This window comes from Dendrobates tinctorius, unplaced genomic scaffold (assembly GCF_039654945.1).
Source record: "Dendrobates tinctorius isolate UK_male_01 unplaced genomic scaffold, ASM3965494v1 ptg000254l, whole genome shotgun sequence".
In the NCBI taxonomy this organism is placed as follows: domain Eukaryota; kingdom Metazoa; phylum Chordata; class Amphibia; order Anura; family Dendrobatidae; genus Dendrobates; species Dendrobates tinctorius.
In genome coordinates this window covers 12,388,671-12,405,852 of record NW_027361921.1, presented here as the reverse complement: position 1 = coordinate 12,405,852, position 17,182 = coordinate 12,388,671, and the positions used below count along the sequence as shown (strand labels likewise).

Genomic DNA, 17,182 nt, shown 5'->3' with positions numbered 1-17,182 from the left:
CGGATTTTGGCTGACGAATGAAGGGAATTTTCAGGCCTTCTGTTAGGATGGTTAGGATCCAGGCGTTGGAGGAGATCTTCTCCCAGGTTTGGAAAAAGAGTGCCAATCTCCCCCCCACTGGAATACTGGCGTCACTGTGGCGACTTTTTTGAGGTGGAGGTGCCTCCACCAAACATAAATCCCGATTCTTTTTTTCTTTTATCCTCCCATTTTCTCCTGTCAGCGGGAGGGCGCCCCCTATTGAATCTCCCCCTCCGAAAGGGCTGTCTCCTCTGATCCATAGGGAATCTGGGGAAGCCTTGTTTCTTATCGCCTGCTTTCTCCAGTATATCGTCCAAGTTCTTGCCGAACAAGATTCAACCGTCGCAGGGGAGAGAGCATAATTTGGCCTTGGACTGAAGGTCACCCGGACAGCCCTTAAGCCATAACGCGCGTCTAGCAGCATTTGATAGTGACGCTGCCCTGGCTGTCATCCGCATAGAGTCCGCCGAGGTATAGGCCAAAAAGGCTGCTGCCCCGTGCAAGAGATACATCTCCGATAAGATTTTCTCTCTTGGGACCCTTGAAGCCAGCTTTTCTTCTAACTGCTGCAGCCAGATCACGAGGGAGCGTGCCATACAAGTGCCCGCTATTGCCGGTTTTAGTCCTCCTGCTGTCGCCTCCCATGCGTGCCTCAAATATGAGTCCGCCTTCTTGTCTAGTGGGTCTCTAAGAACTCCTGCGTCTTCCAGGGGCAGGGCCGACCTTTTGGAGGATCTGGACACTGCTGCATCTATTTTGGGGATTTTGTCCCATATCTCTGCATCCTTATGCTCGAAGGGATATCGTCTCTTAGAAGTGGATGGAAGGGCCCCCGATTTTTCGGGCTTTTTCCACTCTTTCTCAATAAGTGCCTGGATCTTCTCGTTTACTGGAAAGGTTTGTTTTTTCCTCTCCTGAAGCCCCCCACATAACATCCTCTAGGGTTTTAGCCGCCTTTTCTTCCTGTAGGCCCATTGTAGCTCTAATGGCCTTTAGAAGGGCGTCTGTGTCTTCTACAGGGAAACATGGTTTACCCCCCATGTCGCTGTCTGAGGAGTCTGAGGAGGATGATTTTTCCGCCTGAGATGACATTGACGCGGAATCCGAGGGGGAACTAGGGGGATCCTTCCTGGTTTTTTTCCCTTTTTTCAATAGGGTCTTAATTGAGCCTTCCATTTCTGACCTTAGGGCAGATATCAGATTGGCTGCGAAACTAGGCGCTTCCTCCGCCATAGTCCGCTGAATGCACCCAGCACAGAGATCTTTTTGCCAATCTCTTGCTAGGGGAGATTTACATATAGCACAATCCCTATTGTTCTTCTTGCTTCCCGCTTTCCTAGGCCTTTCCTACAGGGTGAAGCATACAACAGAAGCCCTATTAACATATGCTAACATTCACGAAGATCACTCACCACCCGAAATCAAGGGTACCGGACTCGGAGGCTGCGTCGGGGCACGTGACCTGCGTTCTTTGGATCTTGATGAATCCCCCGACCTGCGGCTGGGGCGACTGCTGCTGGAATGGCTTCCATGCTTTCTGCCAGAGGGCTGAGAGGGAGGCAGGGACGCTGAACGTTCCTGCTCTGACTCCATGTTGCACCGCCGTCTGCTGCCGCCTTCTCTCTTTAAATACTGCGCCTCCGCTCAGGTGAGCGTCTCTCCCCTCCCCCCTGCGACTGCCGACCGCCGCTTCAGAAAGCCGGCCGGCGTCGCACCTGGCGCCATTAAACCGTTGCCCTTCTCTGACGTCAGCCGGCGCACCCAGCATGCAATGCGCCGCTGACGTCAGCGGCCGGAAGAAGCCAGCGTCTCTCCCCTGCTATGGGGATCGAGATGCGGCGTGCGCGAGGGGAGGGCGGCGCGGTGGGGGCTTCCCGCAGACCCCCGGGGATCTCACCGACGCCCGCACGAACCCGGAACCCCGGGGACTGCGCATCCAGCCCCCGAAGGCCGGCGCTGCAGGTGAGACACCTGTTCTTCCTGCGCCGGGACGGGGCTGGGTCCATTTTCTTCGCCCATGACAGGCACCGCCGACAGTGGGGTTCCTTCCAGGACAGGAACCCAACTGAAGCGGGGGAGAGGTGCCGCCCCTTATGTCTCAGTAGGTTCCTGTCCTGGCGGGGCGGATCCCTCTCTCAGGTGGTGCTGTCATGGGTGAAGGGAAAAAGATGATGTTTTCAGCAGTACCATGTTTATTTATATCTGTCTTTTTGATCGCGTTTTATTCCATTTAGTGTTCGGCAGTATGATGATAAAGCATTGTTTTTTTGTTTTTCTTTTTATGATGTTCACTAATTAGTGGGACAGTTTTATAGGTCGGGTCGTTGCGGACAGAGCTATACCAAATATGTGTACTTTTATTGCTTATATTCTTTTCATACAAATATTTATTTATACAGTAGATACAATATCTTTATTTTTTAATTATGTTTTAAAAATATTTTACAGTTATTTAAAAAAAAAAAAATTGTTTCTTTTTTAATTTATTTTACTTTGTTCCACTATGGGACTATAATTTTTTTGCAGGCTGATCGCTTCTAGAGCATGGTGATGCAGCAGCTTTTCACTGACAGAGAAAGTTGCTGATCATTCACTGCACATGATCAAGCAACTTTCCGAGCTCTGGTGACCTGGATGTCATCATGACGACATTGGGTCACTATGGCAACGATCAGGACCCCGCGTCACACTGCGGGGTCTCCGATCCAAAGGCAGAGGGGCTGTCATCCCTCTGATGGCTCCCGGAATGCTGCGATCAAGTTCAATTGCAGCATTTAGGGAGCTAAAGTTACGGGAGCGGTGTGTGAGCTCTGATTGCAGTGGTTATTCCAACACAGCTAGCACCTACGCTGTATGATGTAGGATTACATCCTCAGTTAGCATCATACATTAATGGATTAATTAGCATTCTATGTCTGACTTTTTGTCACTAAAAAAAATCACTTGGAATGCACCTGGAAAAGTAAAACCCTTTCATATTTTTGTAATCCCATACTGAGAATATTTAGAATACTAACTATGATAATACAATATGAGAAAATGAAATGAAATGTCTGAAAACATAATTCCATTATAAACAACGTACAAGATCAAATTCAGCTGATCCAACAAGCTTGGTAAGATCGTCATATTCATCTGGTGACATTGGCAGAAGTGATTCTGCAGTCTGCAGTCGGGAAGGATGTCTATAAAATAAAAAAATAAAAAAAAAACTTTATTAGGACATTTCTGAAAATATCACAGAATATAACCAAGATGTAAACAATCCAAAAATTTGAAAATCACCGACCAAGTGGATTATTAAGATAAAAAGTAGCTTTTAATCATTTATTATAAAATTATTAATACAATTCCACCGTGCTTTGCGCTGGTCAATCTGGCAAAATTATTTTAGGGACTGAAAAGGCACATGTCCCAAAATATTAGTTATTTTTTTCCAGAGGAAAATAGAGACAGACTCATGCCCATCATTTATTTGCATTCGGGTTATATAGTTGATAGCTAGGAAAAATGTTTAGAGCCATCTGTCTATACAGAAACCAGAGCCTGCTGGTATAAAGGGCCTGTCACACTAAGATATCGCTAGCAATATCGCTATAACTTGTGACGTTATAGCGATATTGCTAGCGATATCGCTGTGTCTGATACTTACCTACAACCCGCTCCCCCGCTGGTTATCGCTGATCGCGCGAGAACAGGCTGGACTGTTTCTCGCTGTCAGCTTCCTGCGGCGCTTCCTGTGGAGAGACGAGCGACGCGTGGAGCCGGATGCAGGATCACCTAGTGTGACAGGAAAGTAGCGACCCCCGTCCCCAGCGATGTTACTGGTGAGATCTGCCTGTGTGGCAGCTCACTAGCGACCACTTAGCGATGCACCAGCGATCCTGACTGCGTCATATCGCTGGTCGGGATCGCTGGTACATCGCTAAGTGTGACAGTACCTTAATGTAGTAGATGTTATAATGTTGCTGTTAATTGGTTAATTGGTAGCTATTTATTCAGATTCTCCATTCATAGACGCCTCCTTTCAACATCATTCATAGGTTTTTGCTGTTATAATGTTGCTATTGGAAGCTATGGAAATATCAAATAGGGGACAATATTGAGATCCAGGATACCTATAGGACTTAGCAAGGCATGTAAAGTGAGAACCTCTATATAAGGAAAATTCGGAAAAATAAACTGAAAAAAATATAACATATGAAATAAACAAATAAAAAAATAAAGAATAACATTGCTGAAAAGAGTAAAAAAAAATTAAATTAAAATCAAATAAAATGATGAGGATAACCTCCAAAGTCAAAAGAAAAAGCTGGAATAATGCCAAATGGTGGGAAAAAGAAGAAAATCCAAATAATAAAATTAAAATAAAAGTAGAATATAAAGGCGGGGCGACAGTGATTGTGGATCAGAAACATTATCTTGCTGAGATTCGTAGACAACTATCCGACACCCTTATGTATGAACCTCTTTCCGCCAATCCCACCTCTTCCATTGCACTCTATTAGGCCTTATCTAGACACTAATACCATAGATAAAAAAGTCTATGAGTTTCTGATCAACCATCATCCCATTACGCCGATTTTTTACATTTTACTGAAAGTACATAAATGTCTAGATAAGCCCCTGGGACGTCCCATAGTTGCATCTACGGACTCCATTTTATCTCCCCTATCGATATTGCTTGAAAAGTTTGTTACCCCTTTGTTCAAGCACACCAGGTAATTTACCTTCGACAGGCGATTTCATTAATATTATAAAAAAAGACAAGACAGGTTTCTACCACCTCATTTTAAGTTACATGGGATGTAAACAGCCTCTACACTTCAATACAACATGATAAAGGGTATGAAAGCAGTAAGGGAGTTATCAAAATCTCTAAATGATCACAATGTCATTCAGTTTTGTATGGAACTTCTTAACCTGATTCTCTGTGAATACTTTTTCCTTTTTGGTGATGATTTCTTTTTGCAAAAACAGAGCACAACTATGGGGTCCAACGTAGCTCCACCTTATGCTAACTACTATATGGCCCACTTTGAGGAATGGTTTATCTAAAGTAACCCCATTTTTTTAAATCAATGCCATTATTTAGCGAAGCTATATTGACATCTGCATTCGAGGGCTCGTTGGACTCCCTTTTCTCCTTTTATAAGGAACTCAATCAAGTCTGGCATTAATTACAGTTCACTGTCCACTATGATTCTCACTCAGTGAGCTTTCTAGATACCACAATTATGAAAGACGAAGGCAGTCTTTTTGTGACAGAAAAAGATCATAATAATTATTATTTTCAAGTTGCCACCCTAATCCTAAAGCTACCAAGAAATCCATACCTATCTCATAATTAGGACAGGTCACCAGAATTGTCTACAATCCAGTAACTTGAAACACTAGACTTGACAAAGTTCATAACAAATTCCTTGATACGGGACAGCCCCTCAGGAGGTCACCTAAGGAATTTGGTACCAGGATTCCTTTAATCCACACATCAAATCCATTTATGTATCATACACACAAAAGTATCCAGAAGCACTGGCATTTACTTAAAGCCAGTTATCCCCAAATTGAGTTCAAATCTCCCTTTCTACCAAGTTTTAGACGACGAATGAATCTACGTGATAAGCTCGTAAGGGCAGATGTAGGCTGCACTAGGAAATTATCTTTGCATACCTTTCTAGACACCCCTAAGAAGGGGACCTTCCCTTGTCTTCACTGTCTACAGTGTTGAAACGTACAAAAGGGTGATTGCTTCTTTCACCCACATATTGGGGAAGGTATCAATATATGTTTTTTTTTTACTTACGACATGTCCTTTGTTGTATACGCTATCAAATATCCCTGCGGTCTCGTTTATGTTGGGGAGACCAACCGGCATATACAAGACTACATTTCTCACACAAGTCCAATATTCGCTGTGAGAAAACATATCTACCTCTTCCATATCACTTTATCCAAAAGAAACATATTTCCCAACTCAGATACAACCCCACATGAACATCTTTAGGAAAATTGGTGCTGATCTCCAACCCATATTCCACAGAGACCACAAATTGAAAGACATATTCCCAGAACTGCCACTTCTCTCCTACAAACAGCCCCCTAACTTAAGGAATCTCTTTGTCAGAAGTGTCCTCTCATCACCTCAGTGTCTGGTACATTCCCATGTAACAATAAAATGCAAAACTTGTACACAGATTAGATATTAGAAAAAACATTTTGACAGTTGGGGTGATCAATGAGTGGAACAGGCTGCCACGAGAGGTGGTGAGTTCTCCTTCAATAGAAGTCTTCAAATAGAGGCTGGACAGACATCTGTCTGGGATGATTTAGTGAATCCTGCTTTGAGCAGGGGGTTGGACCAGAAGGACCAGGAGGTCCCTTCCAACTCTACGATTCTATGATTCTATCATTCAACCCAGCTATTAAGAAACAAATATAGTCCGCGTACCAAACACAAATCAGGACTATAAGGTCATGGGTTCCTTTTCATGCACATCCTCCAACGTGGTGTACATAATACAATGTACGGGGTGCCCTGGAAGTATCTATATTGTGGAAACCATGCAAAAACTACAAACATTGATGAATCTACACAGACACACAATCAGGAATGAAATGGACACGTCTGTGGGAAAACATTACTCTGGACCTGGACACTGTATGACGGACTTAAAAGTCTTAATACTAAAAGGTAATTTTAAGGATGACAGAGAAAGAAAAATTTGGGAATTCAAAATGATAAAGATGTTCAACTCTGACACTAGGACTCAATTTAACACCTGGATTTATGACTCACTACATGGATACAATTCACACCTCCATCAGAAGGACTCCAGATAACTAAGAACATCATTCCCACTGTATTTCCATTTGTAGAATCATAGAATCATAGAATCGTAGAGTTGGAAGGGACCTCCTGGGCCATCTGGTCCAACCCCCTGCTCAAAGCAGGATTCGCTAAATCATCCCAGTTAGATGTCTGTCCAGCCTCTGTTTGAAGACTTCCATTGAAGGAGAACTCACCACTTCTCGTGGCAGCCTGTTCCACTCATTGATCACTCTGTCAAAAAGTTTTTTCTAATATCTAATCTGTGTCTCCTCCCATTCAGCTTCATCCCATTGCTTCTAGTCTTTCCTTGTGCAAATGAGAATAAAGTTGATCCTTCTACAATGTGACAGCCCTTTAGATATTTGTAGACAGCTATTAAGTCTCCTCTCAGTCTTCTCTTTTGCAAACTAAACATTCCCAAATCCTGCAACCTTTCCTCATAAGACAGGGTTTGCAGACCGGTCACCATTCTGGTCGCTCTTTTCTGAACTTGCTCCAGTTTGTTGATGTCTTTTTTAAAATGTGGTGCCCAAAATTGGACACAATATTCTAGATGAGGTCTGACCAAAGAGGAGTAGAAGGAAATAATTACTTCACGTGATCTAGACTGTATGCTTCTGTTAATACATCCTAGAATTGCATTTGCCTTTTTTGCTGCTGCATCACACTGTTGACTCATATTCAGTCTGTGATCTATTAGTATACCCAAGTCTTTTTCACATGTGCTGTCACTTAGCCCTATTCCTCCCATTCTATATATGCTTTTTTCATTTTTATTGCCCAGATGTAGTACTTTGCATTTCTCCCTGTTAAAAACCATTCTGTTAGTTGCTGCCCACTTCTCCAGTTTATTTAAATCTTTTTGAATCCTCTCTCTCTCTTCTCTAGTATTAGCTATCCCTCCTAGCTTTGTGTCATCAGCAAATTTAATCAGTTTACCCTCAATTCCTTCATCTAAATCGTTGATAAAGATGTTGAACAATACAGGGCCCAGGACAGAGCCCTGTGGTACCCCACTTGAGACATTCTTCCAACTGGATGTGCAGCCATTTACGACCACTCTTTGGGTCCGATCACTAAGCCAGTTATGAATCCACCTAACAGTTGCTTTGTCCATTCCATACTTAGTCATTTTTTCAATAAGGATTGTATGAGAGACTTTGTCAAATGCTTTGCTGAAGTCAAGATATACTATATCTACAGCATTTCCTTGATCCACCCAATCAGTAATACCATCATAGAAGGAAATTAAATTAGTCTGACATGACTTATTAGTTACAAACCCATGCTGACTCTGTTTAATCACTTCATTCTTATCCAGGTATTGACATACATGTTGTTTAATAATTTGTTCAAAGATCTTTCCTGGTATAGAAGTCAGACTCACCGGCCTATAGTTGCCTGGGTCCACCTTCTTCCCCTTTTTGAAGATAGGAACAACATTTGCTCTTCTCCAGTCTTCTGGCACTTCTGTTCTCCAAGAATTTTCAAAGATTATGGAGAGGGGTTCAAAAATTTCTTCTGCTATCTCCTTCAGTACTCTGGGGTGTAATTCATCTGGACCTGGAGACTTGAATACATTTAGGTTAGCTAAGTGTTTCCTCACTATCTTTCTGTTTATAGATATCCTGGATTCTTCTATTCCCTTAATAGGACAGTGAATAACAGTTGATGTTACATTTCCTTTCTGAGAGAAAACAGATGCAAAATAGGAATTTAAAAGTTCAGCCTTCTCAACATCCTGTCTTACCATTTCATCATTTTCATCCTGTAAAAATCCTATAGCATCTTTGACTTTTCTTTTACTTTTGACATATTCCCAAAATCCTTTATTATTGCTTTTGACATCTCTTGCAAGCCTCAATTCATTTTCAGCTTTAGATAATCTGATTTGTGCCTTGCAGGTTCTGCAGACAGCATTATATTCTTCTTTAGATATGCCTCCTTCTTTCCATTTTATAAACATTTTTTGCTTCCTTTTTAGCATGTGCTTAAGTTCTGTGTTCATCCATCCTGGTTTCCTTAAATGCTTCCTATTCTTCCCTCTTTTCGGAATTGTTAACAACTGTGCTTTGAGAATTTCATTTTTCAAGATTTCCCATCCTTCCTGGACATTTTTGTCTTTAAGGATATCCAGCCATTGGATCCCTCCAATTCTCTTTCTGAATCCCTTAAAATCTGCCTTTCTGAAATCTAACCTTGACGTCTGAGTCTTCACAGGTCTTACGCCTCTAGTTATCCAAAATTCTAAAATAGCATGGTCGCTACCTCCTAGGGTCCCAGCCACTTTTACCTCCTCAACCATTTCCTCCCTGTTTATAAGGATTAGATCCAAGGTAGCAGTTCCCCTTGTTTTCTCCTTTACCTTTTGGAAGATAAAGTTGTCAGCAAGAGAGGATAAGAATTTCCTTGACCTGTTAGTTTTGCCTGAGAGAGATTCCCAACAAATGTCTGGATAGTTGAAATCTCCCATGACAACTATGTCATATTTTTTGGAGAACTTGGCCATTTGATGCATAAAGAGTTCATCCATATCTTCAGCTTGCACAGGCGGCCTGTAGTAAATGCCTACAATGGTGTCCTTTCCATTGTTCTGTCCTTGTATTCTTACCCAAACAGTTTCCACAGAACTCCCAGTCTCTGAAGCTTCAATCTCTGTGCAGATATACGCGTTTCTAACATACAATGCGACACCCCCTCCTCGTTTATCAAGTCTGTTTCTTGCAAATAAGTTGTATCCTTCTAGTCTTGTATTCCAATCATGTGTATTGTCCCACCAAGTTTCAGTGATTCCAATGACATCATATTTCTTTTCCTGTGTTAGTAGTTCCAATTCTCCTTGTTTGTTGCCCATGCTTTGTGCATTAGTATAGAAACATTTTAGTTTGTGATTGGTTTCTCTTTCTCCAATATTTTTTTTAATTAGATTCTTTCGTCTTTGTTCTTCCTTTCCACTTCTAATAGCAGAGTTCTCAGTAGCATTTGTCAGGTGTATGGCTTTTTCTGGTCTTTTGCTTCCCTTCCCATGTTGTTCTAGTTTAAAGCTCTCCTTACAAGTGTAGCAAGGCGACTTCCAAATACCTGCTTTCCAGTCTTCGTAAGGTGCACCCCATCTCTAGCAAGTAGTCCATCGTATAAGTAGTTCACTCCGTGATCCAGAAATCCAAATCGTTGCTGACGGCACCATCGACGTAGCCAGTTGTTCACCTGCAGAATCTTATTCCACCTCCTTGTTCCATGGCCATCCACTGGGAGGATGGAAGAGAAGACCACCTGCGCTCCCAGTTCTTTCACTTTCTTGCCTAAGTCTTCAAAGTCTCTGCAGATGGTTTCCAGGTCGTTTCTTGCGGTGTCATTTGTCCCCACATGTAGTAGCAGGAATGGGTAGTCATCTGTAGGTCTGAAGAGTCCTGATATCCTGTCAGACACATCTTTAATTTTTGCACCTGGAAGACAGCACATTTCTCTTGAAGTTATATCCGGTCTGCAGATAGCGGCCTCTGTTCCTCTCAACAGGGAATCCCCCATGACCACCACTCTCCGTTTCTTCTTCACAACATTTTTCTTTCTCCATCCAGGAGGACTCTGAAGGCGTACAAGGTTGCTGTTTGTTGGCAAAGTCTTATCCTGATGTATTTCTTCATCGTTTTCCTGCGTGAGAGCCTGGTACTGGTTCCTGAGCAGTATTGGTGCTGACTGCCTCCTGATCCTCCTGCTTCTCTGGGTCACATGTCTCCAATCCTCTGTTTCTTCAGGTGCACTTCGAATTTCTTCTCTTTCTGTAACATGAAGAGATAATTCTGCTCTGTCCAAGAACTCTTCACCTTCCTTAATGATCTTCAACGTAGCTAACCTCTCTTCGAGATTTTGCAACTTTTCCTCCAACAGGGTCACAAGCTTGCATTTGTGGCATGTGAAGTTTGGCTTTTCCACTGGTAAATCTTTGAACATGTAGCAAGAAATGCAGCTCACCAAATGGCTCCTGGCCTCTTCCATCTTGAGATTTCTTAAAAACGATGAAAGATGAGCGGTTTTTCCGATTTCCTCTTTTCAGCTGCAACGGCCAAAACCCAGTGATCGTTGAGCTCGCGGAGACTCTTCACTTATCCCAGAAGGCACTGGGAATATGCAAATGATCTCCTCAAGACTCTTCCCCTGTAATAAAAGCCTAATTGGATTTCCTTGGTTTATCTTTAGGAGGCATCACACCTCCCACCTCACGAACAAATGAGCTACTGTAGTATCCCTTAAATGTTGTGCTTTTTTCTTATTTACCTATTTGTAAAATAGCCTGAAGAAGGAGCTTTTGTGCTCTGAAAGCTTGCAAACATACTATTTTCTGGTTAGCCAATAAAGGTATCACTCCTAGAATACTTTTGTCATCATTTCATCATTGGGCAGAAAAGTATTCAGATACACATCTGATGATAATCTGATGTGTTCGGTACTACAACATTGCCCCCTTGTCAGCTTTATAGTAATCGCCTTGTCTTTTTCCAGCCTTTTGAGGCAGGTTATTTCTCAGTTAGATAGATTCTATATTGTTTTAATGAATGTGGTATCCAAATCCTCAAACTCCTTAGTCGCTAAATGTATAAAAATGTCTGAGTGATGGGTCACTCTGTTCAGGTGGCATGCTTGTGCTCTTTTTGTTTAGCTCAGTGAATGGCCCCTCATCCAAGGAATTGGGGGATTAGTGTCTGCTAGATTGCAGAGAAGGCCAATGTTCTGTAGCATACAGTCTGACACTCCCAGATCCACACAGGCCCGTTTATCCTCCTTTACAAAATATTTTCGCCATTTTAATTTTCGAGTGAAGAGATGGATGGTTTTAATGATTTCAAATCTGTCGAAGTCCGAGGTGGGGACAAAGGACAGACCTTTGCTTAGGACACACATCTCTTCCTCGTTAAGGCTTCTTGAGGAAAGATTTAGGACCTGTGTGGATAAGTCTGACTGAGTGGGATTGAGACAGTTTCCCAGAAAAATTATCCTGGTCTAAAAAAAAGTCTGTTTGATTTTGTTTGTCTGTTAAAAGTCCTCTGATAGCTTCTCCCTCACCCCCTTTGTCTACTTTTGAATGATCTCTTGGGGTTATCTAAATCATAAGTTTCATTATCTGTGGAGGAATTGTGACGCTAGTCCCTTCTCATGGCCAAGCTGTGAGTCAGAATGGTCAAGGAATCCAAAGTCAAAAGCTAAGATGATACGTCATCAACAGAAGGAAGAGACAAAAGCGTAGTCAGGTAACGTTCCGAGGAAAGAATACAAAAAGCATAATGGACCAGAGAAGAAGGGGTTAAACAGAAGGATGGTCAGAATGTTGGCCCAGGTCGGGCAAAGAGAGATCAAGCATACAGAACTCAAGCCACATAGAGGCAAACCTCACTTGTACATCTGGCAGAGGTCTGGGGGAAATAGCTCAGTTAAGTAGCATGATAATCACCTGGGATAATGAACACTTGGAGACAGCCAGCGCCTCCCAGTCTCAGACTGGATAGTCAAGCTGTCAATCAACACACTGACAGCTCAGCACATCCCTGTACCAGATTGGATGACTGAGCTATCCCAGACACACTGAGGGGTGGAACCGTGACAGGAATACTCTGTCTCAATGTGTGTGGTAGTTCTTCCTACTGGATAAATACGATACGATACACTTTATTGATCCCGAGGGAAATTAAGGTAATATATGCCTTATTTTCCTTGAAATCTTGAAGGTCACAAATGAATTGTGCTTCTTTTCCTTAAACTGACATCTCTCCAAGGAATTCTCCAAAATGTGTTCCTTGGAGACAAAATCAGGGTCTGATGAAATTTTTTTTTGTTATTTCTACCTGTTCCTTCAAGGTTTAATTCAGTTTAGATAAAGCAATACATTCCTCATACAATAGAATCTACATCAGCTTTAAGGAACTGTTGGTCACTTCCCTTTCCCACCTTGTGAGGAGATCAGGGTTTTTGTATATAAACCCTGGGGCTAAGGAGATCCTCATGTGGCAAGGAATAATCCCAGTTTTTATATAATTCTCTAATGCTTGTGATTCCCAACAGGAGAATATTTGATTTTTTATAAGTTTTTGTTAGTTCCCTCAAAGCAGAGTTAAAGGATGGAGCGCATTTCTTTTGAGTGAAATCACAATCAGAAAAGATGTCTTTTACTTCTGTTAGCCAGTGGTTGGTGTCAATCCCTGGTTGTGAGTAATCCTGTCATACCAGACTCAATATGAGCAAGAGAAGCGCATCCAATTTTACTGTTATTTAGCAAAGGATATATCCGACTATTATGAACAAAGTATATCAGCATGTAGGACCTAAAATTGAACTTTAATACATTTAAAAGGTTTAAACAAAGCCCAAAATGAAAAAAAAAAACTTGACACTATAAAAACAGATCAATAGATGACACTCATTAATTAGTCAGAAAGACAAAATATCCAGTAGATCCAGTTATCTCTATATGTCCAAGACAGTCCAGGAATCAGTTGATACACTAAGACTAGTGCAGTTATTTTATGTACTCAACAAAGCGTGAAAAAGTGAAACAAAAAACTGAATCCAATTGACTCAATGCCAGTCACTGTTCCTCTATATGCAATCTCAATGGAACTGGAACTCTATCTTCCATATGTCAGTCCCAATTTAACATTAAGTTTATTGGGTATACGATATGAATAGTAAAGATGCATTTAAATCATATCAAACCAAAATGTCAATCCGTTATATGTATATAACAGAAAACAAGGATTGATTTCTCCCAAATAGAAGGCCAAAAACTGAGACAAAATCATCAGGGTATTGGAACATGATCAATGAGGAGTCAAGACAGAGGCTCAGAGTATTCATTCAACACATTTCTATCCATTAGGGCTCATCAGGAGATCAGGAATACTTCATTACAAGAAAAGCCAATTGCTAGAAAAAAAGTCCTGCCGCTGTCTGCGGTTAACAGGACATAATGGATCGGATAAAGTGTTCACCCAGTGTACCTTTTAAAAGTGTGAGCTGGACTCATTCTCAGGAGTTTCGACGCATCATTTATGGTCTGTGACACGCAGGTGGAACACAGGTGCCACCAAGCGTTACTTACGGTTACATGTTTCAGTCGCCGGCTACTGCAGGTTTCTCCATGTACAGCAATTAGGATTTTGGACATCTTTTAAGGGCAATGGTCTATCTACTTTTTTGTGCCTTATCAAACTGAGTAAACCAATGACAGGGGCGTACTGTTCTCTCGCTGCTTAAGAACCTTCCATGTCCTACCACGTGAGTGGGTGCAGGTGTCACAATATACAGCTACTGTAAATGTGCTTTGATTCTTCAGGGTAGGTTTACTACACAATTTAGTATCTGTGGGAATTTGAATTTGCTCTGCCAAAAGAGCATTTTTAAAGTCAGGTGGTGATGTTGTCCAAAAAAAAGGCTTAATGTGTAATGAGCATTACAGTTCATTCTAAATGTGTTCAGGTTTGAGGTCAAAGCTCCATCTATTGTGTCCAACCACCTGGATTCAAGTATTAAGCTATCATATTCACTTCAGAGAACATGTTTCCAATCTCCAAAGGCCACAAATGGAATGCTTTACAACAAACCAACTGACAGTTGGTTGGCATTGCACAAAGTGATATTATGGTGTTGCATAGCTGCTTTATCGTGATATCTCTTCTTATGAAGCGCACTACCTATAGTCTTTGTACTGATGGCACTTCCAAAGGCAGTCTGAAACTGAGTGAAGCATTAGAGGTTAAGTGACCTTTTCACTTCATGTGCTGTTAGTTTCCCTAATCTACCGAATTGTGCCTAAACTGCTGTCACCCTACATTTTTTCACTTCACAATAACACTTACTTTTGACCAGGTAAGATCTAGTAGATCTGACGTTTCATTTACCAGCGGCAAAGGTGTCCTTGGCAATGCTACAATTACACTTCAGTTAGTAGCACCAAAATACTTACACTATTAGTTATGTGGTGTCCGTGGGACCCCAGTTTTCATATAAAAAAATAATCAACATATATTAAAGAAGAATTTTTACTTTATTTAGGAACTTAAGGTACAACATCTCAGCTAATCGATACAGTATATACTTGTGTATAAGCCGAGATTTTCAGCCCCTTTTTTTAAGGCTGAAAGTCGCCCTCTCGGCTTATACGCGAGTCATATACCGGGGTCGGCGGGGAAGGGGGAGCGGGGGTGTCTGAGACCATACTCATCCCCTCCTAGCACGTCTCTGCAGCCCGATTCTCCGTAGGTCTCCTGCACCTGTGTTCAGGGTTAGGTGGTACCGTTCATTAAAGTCATGAATATGCGCATATTCATATCTTTAATGAGCGGTACCACGTGACCGCTGAATGCAGGAAGACGACGACCGAGGGAGAAGCAGGGGCTGCAGAGAAGACCGTGCGCCAGGAGGGGGTGAGTATGACGGTGGGCAGAGCAATATTCACCTGTCCCCGTTCCACCGCCGTGCACCGCTGTGTCTCCGGGTCCTCTGGCTGGGACGTTCAGCAGAGGGCGCGATGAGGTAGTCAGTGCACGCCCTCTGCTGAACGTCACTGCAGAGACCCGGCAGACACAGCGGCGCTCAGCGATGGATCGGGGACTGGTAAATATCGCCAGTGCCGGGGGCCAGAACAAGCGGCGACCCCAGCACCTGGACCCCAGCGACGAGAGGGGAGCATGTCATTTTTTTTTTTTAACTGCGGCAGCAGCAATATATGGGGGTATTTATGGAGCATCTTCTTGAGCCAGCATTAACCCTTGTGCAGCAGCATGTGGGGGGTATTTATGGAGCCACTTCTTTGGCCACCATTAACCATTGTGCAGCAGCATATGTTTTGTTTTTTTTTTATCTATGGAGCATCTTGTTGGGCCACCATTAACCCTTGTGCATCAATATATGGGGGGGTTTTATCTATGGAGCATCTTCTTGGACCACCATGAACCCTTGTGCAGCACCACCCTTGGATTATACATGAGTCAGTAAGTTTTCCCAGTTTTTTGTGGCAAAATTAGGGGGGTCTGCTTATACGGGGGTCGGCTTATACACGAGTATATACTGTAATTTAAAACTTTTAGTAATCAACAAAATTTAAACATCTACTTAAGTACTGTGAAAAAACAAGTAATTATTTGGCACAAGAATCAAATATCTTATGGTGCTCATTGAACATAAATTTCTTGCAATCAATGAACCTCAGGCACCTTGCTGTGGCATGTGTAGTCGACACTGGATCTCCCAATGCACTGAGGTGGGAGGAGCACTAAAGCTAGAAATCTACTAAAATGGACGGTTATCTACCTTCCATACTTGCGGAAATATGACTAAAACAAACTCACTTAGAGTCCAATAGACCCTACGCGACTACCTAAAGGTTAAAAAAACTACTAATTAGGATAAATGTCAATAAATCTCAACATATTGTTGGCCATAGTGTACTGTATACATATAAATTTATTTTCTTAATGTAATCTGTGAAATACTCACACTTCAGATACTGAAATTAGTTCTGTTTTGATGTATCCCTTTTGGTCAGGTCCATCAAGATCCATAGGTTCAGGAGCTGGAAAACAAAAAGTATGTTATATCTTTTAATTATGGAGCACAAAGATATGTACTTAAAATATGTCTGCTCAATGTAGTTAAATTGCTGTTCACCTACTTTCTGGTGCTATTTGTACCTTTTTCTTCTACTGCAATTTACTCAGAAAAATCACATTGAAAAATCGCTTGCCTCTTACTTTACACTTCAAACATAGTATGAACTTTTACAAAAGACAAGATAAAGGATGTACAGTATGTAGATGACAGCCATAACGTATCTCCTGACTCGGGATCAGTCATTTAGCTCCTATTGGGACATTTCTATAGCAAGTAGTTTAAAGCTGGAGTCACACATAGCAACTTACCAGCGATCCCGACAATGATATCAACGTGTCAGGTTCGCTGGTAAGTCGCTATGTGATCGCTGGTGAGCTGTCACACAGACAGCTTCACCAGCGATCAGCACAGCGACGCCGAGCGCGCGGCGTCGCTGTGTTCGTTAGTTACCAGTGCGCTGATGCAGGGAGCTGGTATCTAACGTACACATTGGGTATCCAAGGGAAGTGCGTCCTTGAGATACCCGATGTGTACGTTAGTTACCAGCTGATCGCTGGTCTCCCGCCTGTCACACGCAGCGATGCATGCTGGCCAACGGGAGATCAGCGACGAAAGAAATGTCCAGAGGTTTCTTGCAGCGATCAGCGATACCGGCAGGGGGGCTGGTCGCTGATCGCTGTCACACACAGCGATCTCGCTGGTGAGATCGCTGTTGTGTCACAAAACTTG

The 17,182-nt window shown here is 42.4% G+C and overlaps 1 protein-coding gene across 4 annotated transcripts in view; it reads right to left on the bottom strand.

Moving 5' to 3' along the window:
* Window positions 1-17,182, bottom strand: part of STAT1 (signal transducer and activator of transcription 1) — a 630,302-nt gene that overhangs the window by 35,226 nt on the left and 577,894 nt on the right. For all 4 annotated transcript variants that reach the window (XM_073558164.1, XM_073558167.1, XM_073558166.1 and 1 more), the window contains 2 exons: window positions 16,340-16,415; window positions 3,107-3,206 (listed from right to left, as the gene is read on the bottom strand). In XM_073558164.1, coding sequence (XP_073414265.1) covers window positions 3,107-3,206; window positions 16,340-16,415 — 176 coding nt within the window. The remainder of the gene's footprint in view (window positions 1-3,106; window positions 3,207-16,339; window positions 16,416-17,182) is intronic.